The sequence below is a fragment of the Macaca thibetana genome, chromosome 3 (genome assembly GCF_024542745.1).
Source record: "Macaca thibetana thibetana isolate TM-01 chromosome 3, ASM2454274v1, whole genome shotgun sequence".
Lineage (NCBI taxonomy): Eukaryota > Metazoa > Chordata > Mammalia > Primates > Cercopithecidae > Macaca > Macaca thibetana.
This window is the reverse complement of record NC_065580.1, coordinates 163,160,802-163,182,778: the sequence shown is the minus strand read 5'-3', so window position 1 is coordinate 163,182,778 and position 21,977 is coordinate 163,160,802. Positions and strand designations below refer to the sequence as shown.

The following is a 21,977-nucleotide window of genomic DNA, read 5'->3' as shown; positions in this document are numbered from 1 at the left end:
GGCATATTACCCTTTATTAAAATATTTCACTACATGCCATTTCCCTTTTTTTTTTTTTTTTTTTTGAGGATCTTTTTAAATCTATTGAATTCAATTCAACAGAGATAATTGGTTTTTAGTTTTCTTCTAATATTCTTGTCTAGTTTTGATATCAGGGTAATGCTGGCCTAAGAAAATGAGTTGGAAAGTATTCCTTCCTCCTCTGTTTTCTAAAAATGTTTGTGTTGAAATAGCATTTCTTCTTTAAATTTTGGTGGCATTCACCAGTGAAGCCCTCTGGACCTGGAATTTTCTTTGTGGTAAGACTTAATTATAAAATTTATTCAGTAGGTATAGGGCTATTCTGATTTTCTTTTTCTCCTTGAATCTGTTTTGATTATTTGTATCTGTCAATGAATTTGTTTATATTATCTAAATTACTAAATTTATTTGTATAAAGTTGTTTCTAACATTCTCTTATTGTATGCAAGTCTGTAGTATCTGTAGTGATGTCCCTTCTTTCTTTCCTGATATTGGTGATTTGTGTCATCTCACTCTGTCTTCCAGCTTCCTCCTCCTTTTCCTTCCTAATCCCTTCTCTCCTTTCTCCTACTGTCTCTCTCCTCCTTCTTTTCTTGATCAATCTATCTGGAGTTTGTTGATTTTTAAAAAATAAGTTCTTGGTTTTATTGATTTTTTTTTTTAAAATAAGCTCTTGGCTTTATTGTTTTTCTCTGTGGTATGTCTGTTTTCTGTTTTATTTATTTATGCTCTTTTTCTCTTGTTTCTTCCAATTACTTATTTGGCGTTTAATTTTCTTTGGTCAGGCTTCATAAGGAGGAAGTTTAGATAATTGATTTTGGACCTTTCTTCATTTTTGATACAAACATTTTAAGCTTTAAATTTCCATCTAAACACTGAAATTGCCATATCCCACAAAGTTTTAAAATGTTGCATTTTCATATTCAATTCAAACTCTTTTTAAAATTTTCTTTGTAATTTATTCGAATTATTTCACATTTATTGAGATTTATGGCTCAGCACATGATCTGTCTTGGGGAATATTCTATGGGCGCTTGAAGAGAATGTGCATGCTGTTATAGTTTTGTAGAGTGTCCCCTAAATGTCAGTTAGATCAAGTTGATTCATGGTGGTCTTCAAGTCTCCTATGTCTTGACTGATTTTGTGACTACTTTTATTAGCTACTGAGAGTGGAACACTGAAATCCTGGTCATTGTGGATTTGTCCATTTTCCTTTCATTTCTGTTCTGTTCAGTTATTGTTTCATGTACTTTGAAGTCCTAAGAACGTTCTTATACATTTGAAATTTGAGATTTGTAAAGTAAAAAGTATCAGAAGTTGATTGCTGGAAATTATTTTAAAATATTACAAAATGCATGCACCTTTTTAAAGTGTGTGTGTGTGTATATATATATATATATATATATATATTTTTTTTTTTTTTTTTTTTTTTTGAGACAAAGTCTCACTGTTGCCCAGGCTGGAATGCAGTGGCGCAGTCTCGGCTCACTGCAACCTCCGCCTCCCGAGTTCAAGTGATTCTCCTTCCTCAACCTCCCCAGTAGCTGTGATTACAGGCAAGCGCCACCACACCCGGCTGATTTTTCTATTTTTTGTAGAGATGGGGTTTCACCATGTTGGCCAGGCTGTTCTCGAGCTCCTGACCTCAGGTGATCCGCCCACCTTGGCCTAAGTATATTTTTCTATGTGTTAACTCTCTTTAAGTGTCTTTCATTAACTCTTGAGGTGAAGTTCCATAAAATATTCTCCTGGAAAATTTAAGGATGAAGGCCATGGGTTTATTTATCTGAGTATTATCACCTAATACTATATGACCAAGTACAATTTTTATTATTTAAGATTGATGCTTAGAATGTTCACTTATTGATAATATGATAAAAATCAGGATTCCCCAAAATGTAATGAAGTGAAAAATAAAACATTCTTTGAAGAAAGAAAAGTATGTAGTAGGTAATGAGATATTGGTTCCCTTTCTGTACAGGGATTAGCAGATACTTGCTTTGGAGATAAGTCAGATCTGATACGTGTATTCTGTTTTATCAAGTTTTTTTTCTGTTATGGATTATTCATAGGAGAAGATGCTTCTAAATTCTTGCTATTGAGTTAACTCTGTCTATCATTTAGACATATATTACACAGAGATTTATTCCACGTAAACCAGTCTGTATCTAAAGGTAGTTATTCCAAAATGGACTGGTTTTTAGCTTCTGATGAAAAATTTTAATTAAGGCGTTTTTAGTTTTTCAAAGAAAAAGTCAATACATAGAGCTCATTTTTTATCAAGGTAAAAATAAGAGTCAAATATTCTTTATTATAACCTGGGAAGGCTGCCATTTACTGAAATGTGCAGAAACTATACAGGATATTTTCAGCTAAATTTAAGCAAATACTATGCTTGGCAAGTTAACCACAAAAATTCCAAACAGCCTGTGCAGTGTGGCTTGACTTTTTTCTTGTGTCAGTTAAAAAATAGTTGCTTCAAAACTTTTGTGTACCTGTTTAAAATTCCATCCAGTGTGGTGGAAAAATATATACAGCAGCTAAGATTCTAGTTGTTAAAAATCTTTGATTTCTGTTTCCAACTTCAGGTATATGGTAAACCTAAGTTCAGCCTTAGTAAGTATCAAAGTTCAGGACAGAGTAATAAGATAACTCCTATTTAGACCACTGAGTTAGTTTACAAACAGTAGGATCACTGCATTTGCATTTGATCCCGGTGCCATTGGAAGATCATTACTTCAATTTATCTCTGTGGAGTGGTACTTAATGTACATTTCTTGAAGCTTATAAATATCCAGTAAGTCAACAAAAATATAAGAAATATCAGGGAAGCTATAGCTGTCTTAACTTTATTTTAGGGAAAAGCATTTGGCAAACAGTTAATTTATTAGCAAGAAAGCAGGAGCCTCACCTAGCTAATGATTAAATGCAGCTTCACCGTACAGGATTTGGGAAGAGTCTGAGAAAACTGACTTAAGCGCTGCCTGGATCTTAATGTAGACATGGTAGCCTTCCCTGTCATTCATTACTGTTTTCCTCCTTCCTTCCCAGGAATCTCAGCAAATGCTTGGAAGACTTATTCCAGAAAAACAGATACTCAATGACCAATTAAAACAAGTTCAGCAGAACAGTTTGCACAGTAGGTGTTTTATTTTTAAAGTTGACCTTTACTTTTTTCTTTCTTTTTTTGAGATGGAGTCTCGCTCTGTCCCCCAGGCATACCACTAGAGTGCCGTGGTGCAATCTCGACCCACTGTAACCTCCGCCTCACGGGTTCAAGATTCTCTCGCCTCAGCCTCCCAAGTAGCTGGGACTACAGGTGCATGCCACCACATCCAGCTAGTTTTTGTGTTTTTAGCAGAGATGGGGTTTCACTGTATTGGCCAGGCTGGTCTTGAACTCCTGACCCCAGGTGATCTGCCCGCTTTGGTTTCCCAAAGTGCTGGGATTATAGGCATAGGCCACCGTGCCTGGCCTTCTCTTATTTTATAACCAGCAAGAATTTCCCTAAGTGAAAGGAGAACATTAAAAAACATTTTCCTCACTGCAAATTAAAGTTTTTCTTATCTTTGCAATGTTTTTCTAAAATAGGAGATTCACTTGTTACACTTAAAAGAGCCTTAGAAGCAAAAGAACTAGCTCGGCAGCAGCTACGAGACCAACTGGATGAAGTGGAGAAAGAAACTAGATCAAAACTACAGGAGATTGATATTTTCAATAATCAGCTGAAGGTAACTCTTCTATGTGTGCCTACATGTATGTCCTACCCTTTAATTTTTTTAACTGTCCAAATGATTAGTTGCTATTTAATCTCAGGCAGAAAAATTTATTATGCCATTGTGAGACAATCTAAATTGCACTTTTCTCCTTGAAAATACAAGAATGAATTTGGCATCTATAAATTAGGGCTCAGTGAGTGGCCCCAGCATGACATCTATTTTTAACCTGAATCATATTTTGACACATCTCCATTCTTTTGTCTGTTTGCAGTCACATCAAGTTGATTCCAAAAGCTTTATCTTTCTTATGTTCTTTGAATACTATTAAAAGGGATTGTTTTCTTTTTTAAAACTAAGAATTTTTCTGCCACTTCTTATCTTCATTGCGCTTAAATGTAGGTCTTTATTTTGTTATCTCACATTTTTAAATCTTACTGTTTTAGTGGAGTAATTGCTTTTGTCTCTTGTGGCAGAAGTGGTGTATGGTTTTGTCACATTTGCACAGTAAAATTGGGAAAATACCAAAACTCTGAGGAAATGTAAAATGGTTAGATCACAGCCTCTTTCAGATTTGGTGTTTCTGATTTAACTTTACAACTGTATCATCTTAAGAATGTTAATTATTGGCTGGGCGTGGTGGCTCACACCTGTAATCCCAGCACTTTGGGAGGCCGAGGCTGGTGGATCACGAGGTCAGGAGATGGAGACCATCCTAGCTAACACAGTGAAACCCCGTCTCTACTAAAAATACAAAAAAAATTAGCCAGGCATGGTGGCGGGCGCCTATAGTCCCAGCTACTCGAGAGGCTGAGGCAGGAGAATGGCGTGAACGCGGGAGGTGGAGCTTGCAGTGAGCCAAGATCGCGCCACTGCACTCCAGCCTGGGTGACAGAGTGAGACTCCATCTCAAAAAAAAAAAAAGAAAAGAAAAAAAAGAATGTTAATTCTTAAAATCACAACACAGTTTATTTCTTATAAACAATCATATACTACTTTAGATGTATGTATGTTATTCTTATAAGAAATTGGATGTTATACTTTTTTCCCCTCTAAATATTTGTTTTCCTTATCTAACTTAAAATTCTTTATATTTGACTCTGGCCAATTCAGCTTTTGACAGTAGGAAGAACTAAAACTCCTATTCTTTAATTCTAAAAACAAAATTAAAAATTAGAAATCATATTTGAAACTTTTATAATAGTTGACCTTTGGATTGAGATTTTAGGCCAAATTGTCTAGACATCTGAGTTTGAGGTATGTGTGCTGTTCTTTCGGAGTATTAGGTAATGATCTTTTCTCAATTGTACAATTCCAGGAAAGTGCTCTTAGGGGAAATATTATTTGAGCCAACTTAGTGTTTTTCTTCACTTTGCTTTCATGCTTACACAGTGTGTGTATGTGTGTACACTATATATGTTCTATATTCATGCATATATGATTATGTGTGGTATGTCAGTATTGGAAGTACAGCTATAAATTAACCATCTCAAGAATAAGTACAATTAAAAACAAAAAAACAAAAAAGATTAAGTTCAATTAAAATATGCTCACATTAACTTTCATTGTCACTTGTCTCTTTTATAAGCAAAAAAAAGAAAATAGCACTGTTGCAAAACCTACATTGCTTTTTAATAGTCTCTTGGGATATAAACTGTTAAATATTAAGCTATCTTCTGAACCCAGGTAGTAGTCCAGATTTGTGCCTTCACATTAAGATTCTTTTTCTAGAAATTTGACTCCCCAAAACAAGGTTCAGGTATTAGAAAATGATACTCTAGTGAGACTTTTGATAAATGTCTAGAAGATCTGTAGATTAAATAATTTTGGTGATTGAATTGCTGTTGCCATTACTAAAGAGAACACCCTTAATATGTGGTGAGTCACCCCTACTTTGTTTAATTGACTATGGCTGCTTTCAGCATCACAGAGTTTCTTATATAAAGGCTAATTTTAGCCCCCCTTTCCACTAGCCCTTTTTCCAAATATACTTATTTTTAAATAAGAATATTTCTCTTGTTTTTTAATTTTAATTTTGGCTTTCTCTTATTAACTTTAAATTTAAATTAATAAGATGAGTTTAAAAATCACAGGTCAGACCAGGTGCAGTGGCGTGTGCCTGTAATCCCACCACTTTGGGAGGCAGGTGGATCACTTGAGCTCAGGAATTCAAGACCAGCCTGGGCAAAAGGGTGAAACTCTGTCTCTACTAAAAAAAAAAAAAAAGAAAGAAAGAAAAAAAAATACCAAAATTAGTCGGGTATGGTGGCGTGTGCCTGTAGTCCCAGCTACTTGGGAAGCTGAGGTCGGAGAATCACTAGAGTCTGGGAGGTCGGGGCTGCAGTGAGCCATGATTGTGCCACTGTACTCCAGCCCGGGGAACAGAGTAAGACCCTGTCTCAAAAAACAAACAAACAAAAAAAACAATAAACAAATCACAGGTCAGTATAACTATATTGTTTTGTTATTTAACACACATTTGGAGGACTTAGTTAATATGTTGTGTTACGCTTATTATCTCTAGTATTCCTCTCAAACCTGGTAAAGCCAAAGCAAACAGTTAAATTGGAGAATCAAAAGATTTATAGAATTTGATTGAGACAACTCAGAGATGGATTTATCATTTAGTCTCTTAAGTGTCATTTGCCCACTTTTCTTTGTTGTAGCCACACTGGAAAATGAAGTACTTTTTTTCTAACCTTAGAGCATGTGTCCGTTAGCAACTGTGTTTTCTTGGATGATGAGATAGACCAGGCAGAGCCAGCCTCCTGACCCTTGGAATTTCTTCAGTGTCCCTCTTGATCAGCAGTGCCTTTAGAGCATCCACACTGATGAAGCAAAAATTACTTCTACCTTCCTGGGATGTGTCATTTCACACATCTAACCTGGTGGTGTGAATTTGCTGTATCCTAAACCTTCCTTCCCTTAAAGGAAGCCAGCTGGAGAGTACAGAAGAGAAATTCGGGCTTCCGATTCTTTTGTATTTCATGTTCACATAGATTGTTCACCTGGAAGAAGGAAATGCAATTCCCTCATTATAGATTAGTACAGTAACACTGGAGGAGTACCTTACAGAGTACAGAATTTTAAAATTAGTTGATCAGGATACTACATCTATATTAAGTGGCTGGCTCCACAAAGGAGGATAACATTTAACACAAACTGATTCTCACTATTTTGGGTAAATTGCAATAAGTCATTCACTTACTTTGATGCATGTTCAGAGTTATGTCCAGTTTCTTAGGTATAAAGGTAATACAGGGAATAATCGTACCCTGGTTCAGCCCAGATTCTGAGTTACAAGACAGTTATTAGGAAGTATAGGAAGCATATTTAGTCAAAAAACTGAATACACTTATACTTGCCTTTTCTTTTAACATACAATCTGATTTAGTTCTTTCCTCTAGAATGTCTTGCTCAGATTAATTTGTCTTTTGTGGATTTCTCCCATTTTCTTCAGGAAGAATTACATTCCTCCCTTCCCTACCCAAAATCTGATAAGCCCAGATAGAAATTCTCCAAGCGTTAATTAAAGACGAAAAAGTTACAGGTTAATAGGTATTTGTTTCGTATAGGAAGCAACGTATTGAAAACATAAGGCATACTTTTAATTGTGGTCTTCTGTTAAATGGCTCCACATTCAAAGTCATGGGCCTTTAAGTTTCTACATAATCCTTGGAAATTGAAGGCTTATTTTTTGTTTTCCAAAAAGGCTGTTTTTCCATGCATTTTAATAGATATTTACCTTGTAGGTGTCACATTTATATATTCCAAAAAAAATCCTAAGGCGTAAATATCTTTCTATTTACCACCCAAACCAATAATTACTTGAGAAAGGAAACAGGAATCTTACTGTAGCAAATAAAGTTTGCTTTTGGGTTGTAAATAAGTCTGTAAAAACGGGGAGGGTGGGAGAAGAGAAACGATAGCACCCTGAAATATTGAAGCTCTTGCACTGCAAATTCCCCAACTGGCAGCCTTTGTACTTATGCTGCCCTTGATATGCATGGGAAATTTTAGGTTTTTGACTATCAGATGAAATATTTGAACAGTGAATTAATCAGGAATAATTAATTGTATTGTGATTATTGCTAGCATGAATTAGTACATCTTAAAATAGTTTGAATTCAGTGGATAAAATTTATTTACCATAAATTTCTGCTTTTAAAATGTGTTCTATATGTAACAAATACCTTATTAAGAAATCAGTTCAGTAGTCTTGTCAAATCCACATTCTAGAAACAACCATTTTAAATTATTATCTATGACTTTTACTTCAGTTTACACGAAAATTAAAACTCCCAACTTTTTTGGAGACTCTGTGTACCAAAAGGGTAGTTGTTTTTCTTACACACAGTGCTTACCTATAGGTATAAAATTATGATTCAAACAAGTGTTAACTAACATTACTGCCAGGACTTTTTGGACAGTGGCACCTGACTTTACCTTCACCTTGGTGATGTCAGTAGTTATTGTAGCAGTTTTCCTTGGCACTGACAGCCTAATGTTCCATATTTTAATGTCTTAGCTCTAACATGGAGCAGCAGCACAGAGTACAGCTTGTAGTTTTCCAAGCTCCTTTAAGAGGTCAAATAAGGAGAATCCAACACCCAACGGGGCTAGATTTTATGTTTCATGTTGAAAAGTTGAGTCCTTGTTGGTTCCTGTCTAGTCAGTGTGTACTGGACAAGTCCTAATGTGAATGGCCGTTTACATTTGAGCATTTCTTTCTTCCAGTCAGTGGCAATGGAGGAGGCAGTGTTGCAGTGCCTGGCAGTTCTCCTGGGCTGCGTCATCCACTTAGACTTCTTTCTAAAGGTCTCCATGCCCTACTCAGGCAATGCACATCTTTCTCAGACTAAGAATGATGAACCATCTCCAGCTCTGTGCTTCAGTTTCCCCTGCGCAGATGAGTGCTCAGTGTCTAAGATAGCATTTACCATGAAGTACTAAGCCTTCTTTATAAAAGTTAATTATTAGTTATTATTAATCGTGGCGTATGATTGATTCTTTCCTATTGACGAGTTGCATGTGTGTATGGTGGTGTAAACTGAATTACAAGCTGGACAAGGTACTGTATACTGTAGTCTTGTCTTTTTAACAAGCATTTTAGATCATTGAATTTGAGCTTGTCTGCAAAAATGTGAAAGCACTCCGTTATAATTTGGGTCATGTGCATATTTCTATCATGGGAGACATATTATGGTCAGTATACTATTCCAAATGTCTATAGCATTTTATTTTCTAGCAAAATTTGAGTATTTAAGACTAATTCACAATTATGATTTAATTCCTTAGTATACTTGGGAAATTCAGGCTTCTAAAATTAGACACAAGAGGCTGTTAGAAATATAAATTATCCCCATAATGCTACCTGTTCTAAAAATTGCTACTAAGAACTGAATCGATGTTGAAATGAGAAGGCCAGTTATAGTAAATGAGGTTGTTTGTTTAACTAAAGCCTTTATACTCTTGGTTTCAGACACTTGCTTTCATGGGAGGCTTATTCATTATGAAGGCAGTGAAAGGCAAAATGTTTAGCAAGAGAGGAAAAAAGAAAAGAATTGGAGAAAGAACTGCAGGACAGAGTAAGAAGTCAGGGGAAAAAATGCTTGTGAAGAGAAACAATTGGAAGGAGAAAGACTCAGAAAGAGGAGGCACGGAAACAGCAAGAGAAATCAGTATGGATTCAAACAGCAATGTTGATTTCTCATAATTAGTATTGTTTGGTTCTTTCATTTTGTTCAAGCAAAAATTTTATTTTTACATATATGATCCTTTGACAAAGACCTCTTCTGCATAGAAGTAATAAAATTCTCTAACTCTCATTCTGTCAGATTCTGTGCCATACCAGTAAGCTGGTTGGTTGAGTTTTTTAGTTATAGCATGGGGTTTTTTTCTTTTTAAGGTAGTAAAAATTTAATAAAAGGTAATTTGGGAAAAGGTTAAGAAGAACTCAATCTTTTGAAAAAATCCTTTCTTCTCTTAATGGAATATTGCTTTATGACTAAAGCAGACACTTTGAGGGAAATTCAGATTTTTTAGGACAAACTGGAATCAGTTTTCTCTTTCTGGTAATACTTTCCGAGGGTACTTCCCAAAGCCTCATGGTGGAGGGTATCTAATTACCTATTGCTATTGCAGAGAGGACAGGAGCTTCTAGCTCTTCCGCCCACCCCCTTCCACACATACACCTTGCTCCAATCTCCCTTAGCACTTGTGGTATGTTGACTACCATTTTGTGCCATGGGAAATAGTCTTATCATTTTGTTAAATATCGACTTCAAATTTAAATATTTGAACATGTGTTCAAACATTATATCCCATTTCAGAATTTAAATAATCAGGCCAGGTGTGGTGGCTCATGCCTATCATCCCAGCACGTTGGGAGGTCGAGGTGAGTGGATCACTTGAGGTCAGGAGTTTGAGAACATCCTGGCCTACATGACAAAATCCCATCTCTACTAAAAATACAAAAATTGTCTGGGTGTGGTGGCACGCACCTGTAATCCCAGCTACTTGGAAGGCTGAAACAGGAGAATCACTTGAACTTGGGAGGCAGAGGTTGCAGAGAGCTGAGATCATGCCACTGCACTCCAGCCTGGGCAACAGAGCAAGACTCCATCCATCTCAAATAAATAAATGACCAATCAGTATATCTATCTTTTTCTGTGTAGTCCTCTCACTTTTAATGCATCAAGAATGAATAAACGTAGCCTGGTACAATGGCATGTATCTCTGGAGGCTGAGGTGGGAGGATCACATGAAGCCAGACGTTCAAGGCTATGATCGTGCCTGTGAATAGCCACTATACTCCAGCCTGGACAACACAGTGAGACCCTGTCTCTAAATAAATACATTTTTTAAATAAATGAATAAATTTATAATTTTGTGATAAATGGGCTATCAGTTTACCTTGATTTGGGTATATTTTCTGTGTTCTGAAATCGTTATTTTTCAAAATTTTCCATCCAGGCACAAGTTCTCACCTCGTGGGGTTTGTTAACTGGCTTTCTTTAATAGCTCTTGATTTGTTTCACAACCACCTAATTTGAAAAAGTTAATGTATTTTAAAACTCCAAAGGCCTTCTATAAATTTTGATATTGTATACTACATATTATCCCTAGGTAAGAAATAATGTTTATTTACAGAAAAGCACTTATACTTCGGACTTTTTATGGATATGATATTATAGATAAACACCTGAAATTTCTGATGCTGGTAGCTACATCATTTTTTTATGAGGTCAATATAAACAATATAATATTAACAGTATGAAGATTATTATAAATGGTATATGTGAGCTAAGTAATTTTATCTTGATTTATGTTGTTGAGCTCATGAATTTTAAGTAATTAAGTTATGTTTGTTTTTGTCTCTCATTTCCAAGAGACATCCTGAGGCGAACCAAAAGCAAAATCCTTCAAAAAAGTTAAATAATCTAAATCAGCAAATAAATTTCCATTAACTGCTAGTCTCCTTTCATAGACCCCTGTTGCTAGTTAATTTTTTTCTCTTCAAAGGACTCCTATACATATTGTTCAGGTGCATGCTACTTCATATTTCAAGTAATATTGTTTCACATAATACATGTATTTTTGAGTGTCTCTAAGACCAGATGAAGGAAAAACAGTCACAGTTATTAAATCAAGTGATTCTGTGCCTTTTAGCATAGCAGCAGAACAACCATGTTCAGTAAACGTGAGCCACGTTTCTCAGGGGAAAAATAGTTGGATCTTCTTGGGTATTCAATTTGTCAAACAGATTGCTTTTGAAATACTTTGGCTCTGTGCCATAGGATGTCCAAAGATGTTTTATGGTTCAAATAACTTAGTTCTTTAGGGGAAATAAGTGACTTTTCCCTCTTTGGTCTAGGGAAGAAAATTAAAAGCAAGTTGATTTTCATTTATCTTAACTAATACAAAACAGAATCTTGATATGCCAATAATTTGTTTATTGTAGTTCATGAGCTGTTTTTGATCAAAGACCCCTTGATACTAATAAAAGCTGTGAGCTTTCTCCACTAGAAAAATGCCCATATTCCCCAAGACTGCGTGCAACTAGTATCCACAGGGCTGAAGCTTATTCATGGAACCTGGTTAAGAAATTCTGTATCTTAGTAATTCTGCATAAGTTGTTTGTGATTTTAAAAAAAACCTTATTTTGGCCGGGCGCGGTGGCTCAAGCCTGTAATCCCAGCACTTTGGGAGGCCGAGATGGGCGGATCACGAGGTCAGGAGATCGAGACCATCCTGGCTAACACGGTGAAACCCCATCTCTACTAGAAAATACAAAAAAAAAAAACTAGCCGGGCGAGGTGGCGGGCGCCTGTAGTCCCAGCTACTCGGGAGGCTGAGGCAGGAGAATGTCATAAACCCGGGAGGCGGCGCTTGCAGTGAGCCGAGATCCAGCCACTGCACTCCAGCCTGGGCGACAGAGCGAGACTCTGTCTCAAAAAAATAAAACAAAAAACCTTATTTTAATATTTAATATATGTGTGTAGTATATATAGTACACATTTTATAGTTTTATTTTTTCCTGCATAAGTATTTGTTACATGCAGCTAAAATTTCTTGACTACTTAATAATTTCTTATTTAAGAAAGTACTGTAATTATGTTTTATTGGAAGATAATATCAAATTATTACATACTCTACCTAGTATAAAACATACCACACACTTGAATAGAATTCATAAAAGAAAAATCAAAGTTGTATACTCTGTGCTATATTGCTAGATTAATTCCCAGCCAAGAAACATGTTTTTGTAAGAGTTACTGGTTTTAGAAAAAAAATCACTTAATTTTAGGAAGAACCAAGTGAGATACTGACTTTTGATATATGGTAATTTCTTGTTTGTTTTCTTTCTGTTGTAGCAAAATAACTGTGACAAATTCCATGTGGATTTAATAGAATTTGCAGAGTCATTTTAATCAATTTGCCTACCAGGAAAAGTTGATACTTTCAGTGTGATGAAATTTTCCTTAGCCATTTCCCCCAATAATTTGCTCATTTCCTAGATACATAATTTAATGATACCAGATTTGTTTGTCTCTTTGAATTTTTTTTTTTCTGAAAGAGTTAAAAGGATACTTCTTAATAACTGTGACAGTACTTGAGTCTCTTTAATAGTATGGAAAAGAATGAGAGAATAGTGTAGCCATCTGCTCCCCTTTGTGAAGGGACTGGGTGTTCTGCAAGGACTTTGTTGTGGCGAAGGAAGGAGAGCCATTCACTCATTTTTTTAAGAGTATATTTCTTCATTCTATAGATTGCCTTCTCGGAAGTTCAACTTTTTAAAAAGCTTATCAACTTAGAAATCATCCATGCTCTGCCTATTTTGATTAATGCCATAGTAAACTCCTAAGTCCAAGAAAAGAGGAGACCCAGAATGCCTGCCTCTGGGCAGCACGTTGATTTCCTTACAACTGTGTATCTCAGCAGTGTTTGACTTGGACGAAGGAAATTATAGAAAAACCTTGCCATCTTTAAATCTGGATCATAAGGTGCCAGAGCCTTCTGTTAGCTTATTTGTCATCTATTTTTTACGGTTCCTGCAAGCTCCATTCCTTGGAGGTACTTGAAACTGCAATTGACATAATCAGTTCCTAAGATTGGTTCAAATGCTGCTAAACTCAAAAAGAAGTGTTTTTAAAAAATTTAAACATCTTTTTTATGTATTTGATACATTTAAAAATTATTTTTGAAACTGTGCCATAGGTAGGGTTTTTTTTTCTGTATTCTTCAAAATCACTTTTTCTTACACGTTTTTCAATTTTATAGTGCCTCCTAATGTATTACTAGCTTTACTTGCATCTACTAGTCAGTGATCTGTAAATCCATATCCAGTTACAAGAGCCTAGTATAGAAAGGAAATGTGCAGTGTAATTCTTGGGGAAAAATGAAAAATCTTCATTTGGGCCTATGGGCTATCTATTATAGTATGTTGATACATCATGGCCAGGGTCCATTCTGGTTGTGCAGTACCTGTTGTTGAATATTTTGAATATCACTCATAAATACATTTTTTCCTGGATGAAATAAGGACTTTTCTTTATTTAATATATAATCAGATTCCTGAACATCAAACTGAAATGTTATTTCTCTTCCATCATTTCTTACTCCTTTGTATTTAATTTCAGCTCAGGGTTATTTTGCTTATGCTCTTTTCACTCATTCTTGCAGTTAGGAATAAAATTCTAAATAAAACAGACACTGAAATAAAGAAATACTCATGTGATGAACAATGTCTAAGATTTAACAGATCCTCAAACTCGAAGAACACCTAAAGATCATCTATTCTGATTCATCTGCCAGCTCATGTCAGGGACCTGAGATTAGAATCCTGGTTTCTTGATTCCCAGTTCTGTACCTTTTAAGTATAGTCTTTTGCTGTAAATTATTTTTTCTGAACCTATTTAAGAATTTGATGGTATTGAAAATGAAATTTTCATTCATGTTATTACTGATTACTAGTTATTCTTGATTCTGGGTTACTAAGAAAACCAATACTGCTGATTTTTTAACACTTAAGTTTTACATCCCTTGGTATGGCAGTGAGAAAGGTGATGAAAAATGGACTTCTTTCTCCCTAGGGTTGATTTTCTGATCTCAGCACTTTAAACAGTCAGTGTGAGAATTCATCATTGCTTCCCAGTCTTAGCCTTCTTTTCCCCTTTCCTCTGTTCCACATGTCAGGTCTGCTGCCATAGGGAGCAGTCCAATTTGTGCCTTACAAAGGCACCTTTTCCTGATGTGTCCTGCCTGGATGTTCCTAGTGTCATCTGCTAGGTTCCCCCACTGAAGTCCCTTCCTCCCTTCTTTTCCCTCCTTCCCCCTTCCTTCCTTTCCTTTTTTTCCTTCTTCCCCCTTTCCCCTTCCCCTTTTCCTCCCATGCCTTCCTCTTCTAAGTACCTCCCCCAGCCTCCTAATCTCCAGTTAAACTTTTTCTTTTATCTCATTGTTCTCTTTTAAAGCCACTCAGCATCACTTACAGTTTATAAAACATTTGTATATGCATTTTAACTTTAACCTTAGCAAAATTAGTAGGAAAAGGTTAGCCTAACCCTTAAGAAATTTTTCCAGTAACAAGTGCATATTTTAATACTGACCTTCTACAGACAAATGGTCTATCTTTGTTTTTCAATCTCTGAATGAATCTAAAGGTAGGAATTTTAGGGCCTGGAAGAAACCTGCCCATCTAGTCTCGCCAGTGAGAAAAGTGATAGAAGACAGGGCAAATCTTAGTCCTTAAATCTCCCCATAGAGATCCCTGGGCCATGTACTGGGAGGACCAGCCCTGGTTAGATCAAGAAATCAACTGGAAAGATACCTTAGCTCTACTGGGCACTTTGACTCATCTGATTTATTGTTGGCCCAAGTAAGACGAGTTTCAGTGACTCAATCTATTGGGGACCTTTTGATTTCTGTGGAATCAGGGAGTTTCTTCCTCAGCAGACGTTTCCTTGTTCGTCATATTTTCAGGTGTTTAAACTTGTGACTCGAGTACTTTAAATATCATAGAATGCATTTTATTTTCAGTAGCCTGCTAAGGAAATTACTGCTATTCCTGCAGCTAGTATCAAGTGAGGAAATTGGATCCAAGGTAGTCATCATCAAATTATAGCTTTTTACTTTCAACCTGATTGCTAGTTTAGTTTGGGGCAGTTAGCAACTTGAAGGATAGATTTAGTAAGAAAAGATGCTCTGGAAGAGGTGTAATTTGAAGAAAAATAGACCCTTGGGGGAAGAATTGAGGTCAAAGAATTGAGTAGCAAAGAGATGTCCATTTGTTCTAAGGCAGCTTAGTGAAAGGTGGAGGTGAGGTTTGAATGGAGGTAGTGAGTGAAGAAGAGGCATGTGTATTTTCAAAGTCAGTAGAGGTTGGTGTTGAGTGATAATCAAAAGAAGCTTAAGTTTTATTCATGATCCTCACCATATCTTGGAACTGGTTACGTTCCATTATGATTGCTGAGCCTTATCAGTAGAGCTCCTCTCCTGCCCTTCGCTAGCAGCTTTCTTCTAGAGCAGATCATGGAAAATGGTATAATGTGTATGGCTCATTAGAATGTAATCTGAAGTGGCCTTTGGAAATCAGTCATGTCAAAATGTGGTGTGATTTTAGCTTTCCAAGTTGACTTTTTCCAACTCTGAAACATTATCTCCTAAGTGTCCTAGGCTTCCCACTATGAAATGTTGCATGCTGATAAATAGTTGATGTATTTGTCACTCATGTCGCTACATGAGCTGTTTCTCGGTTAATTATAGGAACTAAGAGAAATACATAATAAGCAGCAACTCCAGAAGCAAAAGTCGATGGAGGCTGAACGACTGAAACAGAAAGAACAAGAGCGAAAGATCATAGAATTAGAAAAACAAAAAGAAGAAGCCCAAAGGTGAGTCTTCTTTGGATTATGGACTCATCTGGAAGGAACTTTGAGGATTTACTATTCTTTGCCTGGCTTCTCCAAGTAGTTACTGCACCAGAAAGAGCTTTCAGTCTTTAGTGTGCGTGTGAAGTGTGAGTGCAAACACAAACATGTGTATATATAAATCTTTGCATATATCAGTACCCCCTGAAGTTTTTGGTTAGTTCCCAGAGCTCTCTAAGCTACTACTATGTAGATAAATGGAATTATACAAGGAAATTGGGACACTTGGTGTGCTCATTTGCATGTTAATGGCCAAAATAACATTTCTAGTTCACAGCCTTTTACTAACAGCTAACAGGGGTTGGAATGCCTGGTTTAAAATCTAAGCCACTGAGCTAGTGCCCCACACAGGGCTTCTCCAGCAGGGTCAGGGTGGGCCCCTCTGTTTCCCTTCTGTTTTTCAACTGCAAATTAAACTTTAGTACAAAAGGGGGAAATTTGCTGCTTAGTGCGTAGGATACAGACATGTTTGTATCTGTTTTTGAAGATTTGTGTTTGTGATGTTTTTATTTTTACTTGTAACTTACTGTGGTAAATTGTAGAAATTTGTGTCTGATTTTGTTACTGGATATTTGCCTTTTAAATGTCAGTTAATTTTAGACTCCACAAAACAAAAATGACCAAATGTCCCAATGACAGCCTGTAAATTATAAAAGTTGGTAATTGAAATTAGATTAAGGCCAGGCACAGTGGCTCACGCCTGTAATCCCAGCACTTTGGGAGGCCAAGGTGGGCTGATCACAAGGTCAAGATATTAGGACCATCGTGGCCAACATGGTGAAACCCCGTTTCTACTAAAAATACAAAAATTTAGTTGGGCACAGTGGCACGTGCCTGTAGTCCCAGCTACTTGGGAGGCTGAGGCAGGAGGATCACTTGAACCCAGGAGGCGGAGGTTGCAGTGAGCTGAAATCATGCCACTGTACTCTAGCCTGGCAACAGAGAGAAACTCTATCTCAAAAATAGAAAAAGAAAAGAAAAAGAAATTAGATTAAAAAGACGACGAAATGGATACTTGAGACAAGTCGTAAGTCGTTAACTTTAGTGGGCTGAGTTCAGTTAACCTGCGGAGAGCTGTGCCTACTTTCTTATGGGTATGTAGAGTCGTCTGTTTGTTTTTCAGTGCCAGTGGGGAGGTATCTGGGGTCCCAAACCAATTTCCATGATTGTTTTATGGTTTTCTTGGAGGTCAGACTAAGGGTCTCCTCCTTGGATGTATTGATTAATTCCATCCTTTTCTTACCTCCACAGTGTATAAAATGCTTTTATTATTCACACTATACTGCACTGAACTGTTAAATTCCTACAGAGTAGAAATAAACGTAAAATACAGAAAAATACATAAAATACATAAAATAGCATAATACAGAAAATAGCTTAATAAAAATATAATATGTATATATTCCAATTACATAGATAAAAACTACTCCAAATTAACTTCAGAAATTAGATGGTTGTACACTATATATGGTGACCTTTATTGGTAGAAAATATAAAGTAATTTTTTTTTTTTTGAGACGGAGTCTCACTCTGTCACCCAAGCTGGAGTGCAGTGGCATGATTTCAGCTCACTGCAACCTCTGCCTCCCTGGTTCAACCGACTCTCCTGCCTCAGCCTCCCAAGTAGCTGGGACTACAGGCGTGCGCTACCACGCCCAGCTAATTTTTATATTATTAGTAGAGATGAGCTTTCGCCATGTTGGTCTAGAACTCCTGGCTGGTCTAGAACTCCTGACCTGGTGATCCGCCCTCCTCAGCCTCCCAAAGTGCTGGGATTACAGACGTGAGCCACCGTGCCTGGCCACTGTTTTTATTATGGTTTTTTGTTGTCATGAATAACAGTGTCCTTACCCCTCCAAAAAATGTTTTTATACTTTCCTAAAAGACATTTTAAAAATTGTAAATAAAATGTTTAAGATTTAAGTTTGAAGACTTCTGCATAAAAATTTCACATTCATACAGAGTAGCAATAAATGTAATTTTTTGACAATGGAGAATAAAAGTATAATTTGTTTCAATTATGTTCCCGTGGCAAATTCCTAATTCTAGCCAATGACCTGTGTGCGTTAGCCATGTCACAGGATGGCAGTTCAGGGTGGAGACTCTGGGACCAGGCTGCCTGGGATTGAAGCCCAGGCACATATGATTGTGTGATGTGGACAAGTCATTTAATAGCTCTGCCCCAGCTTCCTTATTTGTAAAATGGGAGTAATACTAAGACTAACTACCTGATTCGCAGTTTAAAGGAGTTAATATATGGAGAGCTAGTTATTATTATATCATTTGTTATTACATATTAGTTTCATTTAAAGTATTTTCTGACTTTATAAAGTATTATAGAATGAGAAAAATCATTCTCAGTCTTTTACTGTGGGTTTCAGGTTGAGGCCATCAAAAATTACAAGGCCTAGATTTAATTACAATTATCTATTTGTGGTAGCTACTTTGAAAAACAAAATCAAAGTAGTTGAAGTCAATAAAACAATCCCTTGCTTTCAGCTTCAGGTTTGGGGAGCAACATGTATGCATGTAAATGTGTTGTACCCTTTGCTGGGGGGAAATTTTAATGATCTGATTGATCATGTACTTATTTTAAGTGATATTTCATTTACAGTGTTGGGTGTATTTTATTTTTATAGAAGTTATGTTCTCTGTGTTTTATGGCTCTGTTTGGTCAGTTTAATACCCGCTTTATTATTAAGTGTGTTTCTTATTCTTGTAACCACTTTATAAAATACATCAGAAATTTTCTGTATTTTCCTAAATCATGTGATTTCTTCTCACTCAGAACTGAAGCCCTGATTCAGTTGCCCCGTCTGAAGAACAATGTTCCCTTGATGTTTCCCATCCCATTTACTGGATGGAGCTTTTTTTGTGAAAAGAGGCAACAGTAGTGTTAACTTAGAGCTGCTTCCTTGCTGTAATCAAGTGTGTTTGTTGGCAGACGAGCTCAGGAAAGGGACAAGCAGTGGCTGGAGCATGTGCAGCAGGAGGACGAGCATCAGCGACCAAGAAAACTCCACGAGGAGGAAAAACTGAAAAGGGAGGAGAGTATCAAAAAGAAGGATGGTGAGGAGAAAGGCAAACAGGAAGCACAAGACAAGCTGGGTCGGCTTTTCCATCAGCACCAAGAACCAGCTAAGCCAGCTGTCCAGGCACCCTGGTCCACTTCAGGTATTAGAAGCCAAAAATAATTCTAGAAAATAAGTCATCTTCTCTCCCAGATCCTCCTGAAAAACGCCCATATCTCATCAGGACCAGTCTTGGCTACATTAACAGATGAGAACATCAGTCTCTTATTTTGAGCATGGCAGCTCTTCTTTCCCCAGGGTCAGTTGAGATCTGTGTAATTCTCCCATCACCATGCCAGCCTCTGGCCCACGTTACACCGGCATCCACGAGTCCTCTACAGAGTTAACAAGTGGCGTGAAGTTCCACTGGTCGTATATGCTGCAAAAGAACCTGCTGTTTCTCTGGTTTGTTATTTCCCTCCCTGGAATTTCTGGGCTGTTTCTGCAACAGAAAGTGGCACCTTTCACCCTTGCCTCCACTGATGGGGTATTCGCTGTCTTCGGTCTGCATTGCATAAAACTGCTTTTACTTTTTGAAAAGTGGCAGCGTTTTGTCCTTTGAACATAATTTGCTTTTTCTTTACTTCTCTTTGCTTTTCTTTTTTCTTTGAGACAGTCTCACTCTGTCGCCTAGGCTAGAGTACAGTGGCACAGTCATAGTTCACTGCAGCCTCAAACTCTTGGGTTTAAGCAATCCTCCTGTCTTAGCCTCCCAAGGAGCTGGGACTATAGGTGTGCACCACCATGCCCAGCTAATTTGTTTTTTTGTAGAGATGGAGTTCTAACTTTGTTGCCCAGGTTGGTCTTGAACTCTTGGCCTCAGGCAATCCTCCCACCTTGGCCTTTCTGAGTACTGAAATTACAAGCATGAGCCACCATGCCTGGCCTAATTTGCCTTTTTTTTTTTTTTAAAAAAAAAGGATAAATAAAAGACTGAACAAAAAGATAAATGAAAGACCGATCTAATTGGAATAGCTAGGAAAAGCTATCCTTTATAATAACAGATGTAAGCTAGAATGTATTTAAGATTCCTGTGTGGTTGTGTGATTGTACAGTTTTGCAAATAATGCTCAGCGGAAGCAAGTCGTTGCTTTTTCTTTGTGTGGAAAATTATACCAATTTTGCTTGGTCATCCATGTGCTGCTTTAGTGCTGCGGTATACAGAAAGAAAAGAAAGAAAAAACACTTTCAAGCTATTCTGTAAAGGTTTACTGGTTCCCAGCTGCATAGTGGGCTGAGATGGGCGTGAGGTATGGAGCTGCAGTAGGCACCTACCTGCCAGGGGAAAGACTGGCAGGTCATCAGACCTACACAGTAGCAACCATGTCATAGGAGGGGCAAATCAATTTTTTGATAGTTTTTTTCTATCTGAAAATAATTTCACCATTGATCTTAGGCAGTTAGTTTAAGTTCTTCACGCGTCCTCCTAGTATAAAATGAAGATTTGTTTTTTCGCCTTCAGTCAGTAGGAAATCTTGCATGTCATACAGTTCAAAATCATGTGGAGATAATACTTTACCCTCATTGCTTTCTGGATAAGAGAGTTATATGTCAAAATACTTGTAGCTCTTGAGTAAAAATGCCCAAAGGTCTGTTATTAGTTGTTGCTAACCAGAATGCAAAATATCCTTTGCTCATGTGCATTTCTAAACATTTTGTTTCATTTAAAATCTAAATTATTTTCATCTAGGGTTCATCCTTAGGCTCATTATTTCCCAGAGAAATGTATAGGAAGAGTTTCTTCATTGGGGATTATCAGCACTTAGGTTTTATATGACCATGTTAAAGAGCCTAAAACATCTGCATTTTCATGTTTTGGTGTGGAAACTGGTGCCTCTGTTCCCTCCCAAACAAGTTTGCTCCTTGGCTGATTCAGACTTTGGGTCCTATCCTAACTGCTACATTGTACTCAACACGCTGGGTAGGGAGGAGGGGGTATTGATGCTTTACAGATCTGCACTGCTAGAGCCCAAGCCAAGAGGCAGAGACAAGGGACCTTTAGGCAGCCTGGCTGCACTCAGCCTTGGAATGACCTTTGTTTAGAGGGAGTCACCAATGAACTCTCTGATGGGTTTGAGTTGCTGACGTCAGATTTGGCTCTGCTTTGGCAGTCAGTATGTGTTTCAGAAATTCCTTGAATGGAGGGAAATAGTTCAGAGGTGAAGATAGGCAATAGAGGAGAGGTTAGTTGTTTGGCTTGTTGTCGTACATTTATGTTCTCTGTAATTATTTATTTTTGTCCCCCCACCTTTTTTGTAAACAGAAAAAGGTCCACTTACCATTTCTGCACAGGAAAACGTAAAAGTGGTATATTACCGGGCACTGTACCCCTTTGAATCCAGAAGCCATGATGAAATCACTATCCAGCCAGGAGACATAGTCATGGTAAGAAAGACTCCAGTGAGAGGGTCATTTCGGTTGAAGATTAGCCTCTGTCCTCTTGTTTCACTTTATTCAACAATTGTGAGATTGTCAGTGAGTATGAAACCCAATAATTCAGCATCTAGATTTTTAAAGTGTAAGCTCAGTCTTCTTTCTTTTTTATTAAAATGAAAGATGGCATTTAAAAAATGTATCCCAACATCACTTTAAAATTGAGTTGGTAAAGACAATGTGTTCTTATTTTTAAATCTATAAATGTCTGATAATTTCAGAGTTTAGATTACTACTTATATACTATGAGTAGAAATATATGAGTATAAATATATATGTGATACATATATTTTATATATGATGTA

General features: G+C 36.9%; 1 protein-coding gene across 9 annotated transcripts in view; it reads left to right on the top strand.

Moving 5' to 3' along the window:
• ITSN1 (intersectin 1) overlaps positions 1 to 21,977 on the top strand; it is a 254,134-nt gene that overhangs the window by 131,408 nt on the left and 100,749 nt on the right. For all 9 annotated transcript variants that reach the window (XM_050784632.1, XM_050784630.1, XM_050784631.1 and 6 more), the window contains exons 15-19: positions 3,073 to 3,160; positions 3,613 to 3,752; positions 16,005 to 16,132; positions 19,113 to 19,342; positions 21,503 to 21,624. In XM_050784632.1, coding sequence (XP_050640589.1) covers positions 3,073 to 3,160; positions 3,613 to 3,752; positions 16,005 to 16,132; positions 19,113 to 19,342; positions 21,503 to 21,624 — 708 coding nt within the window. The remainder of the gene's footprint in view (positions 1 to 3,072; positions 3,161 to 3,612; positions 3,753 to 16,004; positions 16,133 to 19,112; positions 19,343 to 21,502; positions 21,625 to 21,977) is intronic.